Source organism: Clupea harengus, chromosome 16 (genome assembly GCF_900700415.2).
Source record: "Clupea harengus chromosome 16, Ch_v2.0.2, whole genome shotgun sequence".
NCBI lineage: Eukaryota > Metazoa > Chordata > Actinopteri > Clupeiformes > Clupeidae > Clupea > Clupea harengus.
In genome coordinates this window covers 6,580,762-6,585,761 of record NC_045167.1, presented here as the reverse complement: position 1 = coordinate 6,585,761, position 5,000 = coordinate 6,580,762, and the positions used below count along the sequence as shown (strand labels likewise).

General features: G+C 46.7%; 1 protein-coding gene across 2 annotated transcripts in view; it reads right to left on the bottom strand.

The window, feature by feature from the left end:
• Window positions 1–5,000, bottom strand: part of itih5 (inter-alpha-trypsin inhibitor heavy chain 5) — a 21,791-nt gene that overhangs the window by 7,935 nt on the left and 8,856 nt on the right. For both annotated transcript variants that reach the window (XM_012825410.3, XM_012825411.3), the window contains exon 9: window positions 3,475–3,793. In XM_012825410.3, the coding sequence (XP_012680864.2) occupies window positions 3,475–3,793 (319 nt within the window). The remainder of the gene's footprint in view (window positions 1–3,474; window positions 3,794–5,000) is intronic.

Sequence of the window (5,000 nt, the reverse complement as noted above, 5' to 3'; positions counted from 1 at the left end):
CCAGTGGTGAGGTGGTGTGATATTGACACCTATCCCTGCCAAGACACACTGGATGAACGTCCACTGGGGTACGATTCAAACCCAAATTGCTTTCCCCAAACTTCAGACAGCATAGAGAGGAGGATGTCATGGTTCACTGTGTCAAAGGCTGCCGTCAAGTCTAGTAAACAATGCTTCAGTCACAGATAAAAGAGCAGTTTCAGTAGAATGAAAACCAGACTGCTTAGGGACTAGCAAAGTATTCTGAGACAGGATATTAGAAACTTGCTTGAAGACAACCTTTTCAGGAGTTGACAAAAAGGGATAAAGGAAGACAGGTCCATAATTCTTAAGCAAATGGAAGTTAAAGCAGTTAAATGGAACTTTCTTAAGCAAAGGAGTAACCCAGGCCTGTTTAAATGATGTAGGAAGAGTGAAGCATTGACGTTATCCAGACAAGAGCTTAGTGTAATATTTAATCACAATGGCTGTACTGGTATCCAGGTTTGGCCCTGCAGTGATTTTATGTGGGTAGCAGTAGGTGTGTGTCATGACGAGGCAGGTGTGTGTTTGAGCACAGGTGTGTGTTAATCCGACGTTTCACATGTAGCTGTCAGCAGCTGTGAATTTAGCCCTACCTCACTGCGATGAGAGATGGAGCACAGAGGCAGACAGGAAGGTTATTACAGAGAACATACACACACTCTCACACACACATACACACACTCTTTCTCTCTCTCTCTCTCTCTCTCTCTCACACACACACACATAGGTACACACACACACACACACACACACACACACACACACGGGAAGATTGGAGAGAGAGAGAGAGGTGGAGAGAGAGGAGAAAGAGATTAGTGACAAAAAATCTAAAAGACAAAAAATCTATTAAAGAGAACACAAACAGACAGTAGGGGAGATTGCAGAGGGGGAGAGAGAAGGTCCCTAATGGAGTTATTATGCATGTATTGCACATGACAAGTGTGATTTCTAGATGTACTTTTTACAGACCTGCTCCATATGAGGGAAGAGGGAAAGAAGAGAGAGAAAGGGAGAACTAGAAAAGAAGAGAAAAAACGTTGTTGGATGGAATGTTGGGGAGGCAGAGAGTCACATACAGATGCATACGGAAGACAAATACAGAAAGAGATTAAAGATCAACAAACGGGTAAAGTAGAAAAGGTGTTGCAAAGAAAGATTGAGACAGGAAAAACAATTGTGACTGAAAGAAAAGAGGGATAAAGAGAAGGAGAAAAAGAGAGAGGGAAAAAGAGAGAGAGCGTGAGAAAGAGAGACAGAGAAGGAGAGAACGAGAAAGGGAGAGGGAGAAAATAGAAACAGAGAGAGAGATTGTTCTAGAAGCACAAAGACATATTCTGTGATCGTTACGGCGTGGGTGTGTGTGTTTGGGGGGTATATTTGCCCTGAGATTATGAGAGAGGGGGGGCTCCATCCCTCCTAAATAACATATGTTGATGTGTTCACAACAAGGGCTAGCCATCCCATTCCTGTGAGTATTAGTCACTTCTCCATCAGAAGGGGACTGCCCTGGCCTGCCACTGCCTGTCCTGTGTCTCTGTCCTGTGTCTCTGTCCTGTGTCTCTGTCTCAGTGGTCTGTCTCAGTGGTCAGTCCGCTACCGATACCCACTCTAGCCACTCAAACAGGAGCAAACCGGGGCCAGGTCTGAACCAGGTCCTCATGGGCTTATCACTGTGACTCCTAAAACCGTAACACAGCTTCACAGTCTATTTACATCCATTGACCCATTGTCACACATCCTTTTAGTGATATTTATCTCATGAAACAATAAATACTCTGTATCCTTGAACTATAGCCTGCCTGTCTGTCAGCGTTTCTTTTATCTCATCCCAACATAGCAGCAGATCTGCCCCTAAACTCTCTCTCTATCCAGTCCAGATGTGGGCCACATGTTATCCGCTATCTGCGTCAGCTCCTTCTCTCGTAGTCCCCTCTCTGCCTTTCCTCTCTACTTATCACTGTGACTCCTGAAACCCTAAAACAGCTTCACATGTGTCTTTAAACAACCTCTAATAGTCTACGTCAGAGACATTATAAGGGAGGAGACAAACCACAGACGGGAAAATTAATGGGGGAGTTTGTAACGCTAAACATGACGGATTTGTAACTGGTAGTCCTGAGCCTGTATTGTCAAGAGCCAATCACATTTTCGAGGCGTTTCGCCTCCCTGAACGTTCTGTTTGTCCACAGTTACCATAGCAATAGCTGCACCGCGAACTTTGGCCGCAGTGAGCAAGTCAACACGAAACATCTTTAGGCTTATTTAAGCAGATGGGGGGGGGGGGGGGGAATGCCGTTAATGTCAGATTTAAACGAGGATTCACGTGATGTGTAATTTTTATGTCTGTTTGCCCATCCTGGAGTGGAGTTATGGGTCTCTACCCATTCATTTAGATTGGAGCTTGATCTGGTTTGCTTGAGACAGCGACCTTCCCCTTCAGCCTAGATCTGCCTTAGAGAAAAAGCTGCCCGTGGGGTGTTACCAAGATGGCTGCCAAGTTGTGAGACCTGCCTATAAGGAATTTGTCTATGTCATCTATTAATCAGTCACATCTAATCGAGTCCAGATCAGCAGCAGACCTTTATCGAGAGGTATTTGCTATCTGCTATCGGCGTCTGTCCCAGCCCTCACTCTGCTCCCTCTCTCCTGCCGGGAGACAGACCAGACCAGTGAAGCCAGGCGTGCCTCCAGCCCAGGATATGAAGTACTCCTATGAAGTATTACATTCAATAATTACCAAATAATTACCAAATAATGACCCCTCCTCCACCCAAAGTGTCCCCTCATGGCCTTCACTGACTCAGAGTCCACCATGACCCTCCGGAGTTTGGCCCAGTTCTGGCCTCGATCCGGCACAGGTACAGACACAGCCCCAACCAACCGCAGCCCGTGTGAAACTAACCATAACAAATTATGTTTAATAATCATTGCTTTAAATGTTCCCATGGTGACCATCAGCGACGCCTCCCAAGAGCAAGTGATGACAGCAGCCATCAGCAGCTTCAAAGTCATGTACTCTGACCCTCACCTCTTGACCCTTCTCCCTGTTGACCATATTATGTTTATTCATCATGAGTGTTCCCATGGTGACCCCATATTATGTTTATTCATCATGAGTGTTCCCATGGTGACCCCTCAGTGAGCAGATGATTCTAGCCCACATTTGGCCCAGATCCACACCACAGACAGCAGCTATCTGCTTCAAGGTCAAGTACTCTGACCTCTCCCCTTGATCCTTCTCCCCATGACCCAGGTGACCTCCTCATGACCTCCCTGTGACCCTGTGACCTTCCCATGTGGTGACCCTTGTGTGTTCTCAGTAGTCCCCTTCAGAGTCCGTACTATGACCCCCTCCCCCGGCCCATCTCCTGTGATACCTGTCACCCACCTATGACCTCCCCATGACCCCCACATGACCTCCCCATGCCCCCCGCGGTGCCCCTTGCTGACCCCTTGAGGAGCGTGCGTGCGTCGGCCGCCTCGGGGATCCTCCTCATTGTGCCGCAGTTCTCCAGCGCCATACGGTCGAGCAGCCGGTAGTCCACGTCGTCGCCCATACCGATGGTGAAGACACAGAAGCGCTCGCCCACCGCCCGCTGTGCGTTTCCCAGGATGCTCGCTGTCTGCAGCTCGCCCACCGTCGGGCGCCCATCCGTCAGGAAGATGATCAGAGACACCGAGTTGTGATTGGCCTCTGTGGCCTCGGGGCTGGACAGGAAGTCACTGAGCAGGGTGGAGCCTGTTTGGATGGCACTGTTGATGTCAGTTCCTGTAATGAGAGTGATGAAGAAGGAAGAAAAACTCTTAACTCTGATGAAAGGTTGTTGATGTTTGTGCCAGCCAATCAAACTACACCCATCCCTTTCCCTGTGTACTCCTGAAGCAATGTCTTGATTGGTTGGAATTGTTTATGGCTCAATTTTTTTGGGTGCACACACTGAACGGACAGCTAGGGGACCGTGAGGACCAATTCACTCAATTTGACAAAAAGTGTATTGGATTAGAATTGCAGACTGTACCTTGGAATGAACAGTCAATTATCAGTCAGTTAACACTTACATCAACTGCCATTAAATACTCATTAAACTAAATGATGAAATACTCAGTTGGCAGTTCCCTCCAGTCGTTTCAGAGCAATCTAAGGTCTTAAAGCTCCACTTACAGTCCTCTCAAAGTGAAAATGACAGAAATAATATGAGCTGTTATGAAATATAAAACTAATTAAAAGTTGTCTGGCTTACAAGGGTGCCTAAGGCTGGTCAGTTTATGTACAGAAATACATAACCCTTTAAAAATACTTTTAGGATAATGAATAATACATACCAAAGACAGATTGGAAATAAATTATTTGACATTCCATCAGGAATTGACAGGAAATACACATTAGAATCATTAATTTTTGTGTGTGTGTTTTGGGGGTGGTGGTCCAGTGAGTTCATGTGTATGTGAGTGTGTGTGTGTGTGTGTGTGTGTGTGTGTGTGTGTGCGTCTGTGTGTGTGTGTGTGTGTGTTTGTGTGTGTGTGTGTGTGTGTTTTGGGGGTGGCGGTCCAGTGACTTCATGTACACTATGTGTGTGTGTCTGTGTGTATGTGTGTGTTTGTGTGTGTGTGTGTGTGTTTTGGGGGTGGCGGTCCAGTGACTTCATGTATGTGTGTGTGTCTGTGTGTGTGTGTGGGTTTTGAGGGTGGGGTTTGGCGGTCCAGTGAGTTAAGTGTTAAGTGTTAAGTGTGTTAGTAATAAACACAGCAGAGATGATGTGTGGTGTGATCACACACAGGCAGACTGAGCCATGTGATGACTAAGTGTTAATAAACGTGAGTGACGGCCGGGCACTCACCCATGTGTGTGTGTATGAGTGCAATATGAATGTGTGTGTGCAGGCACCTACTGTGTATGCGTGTGAGAGAGAGAAATTGCGTATAAATGTGTGACTGAGGGTGTGTGCGGACAAATCCTGTGTGTGTGTGTGTTAGTG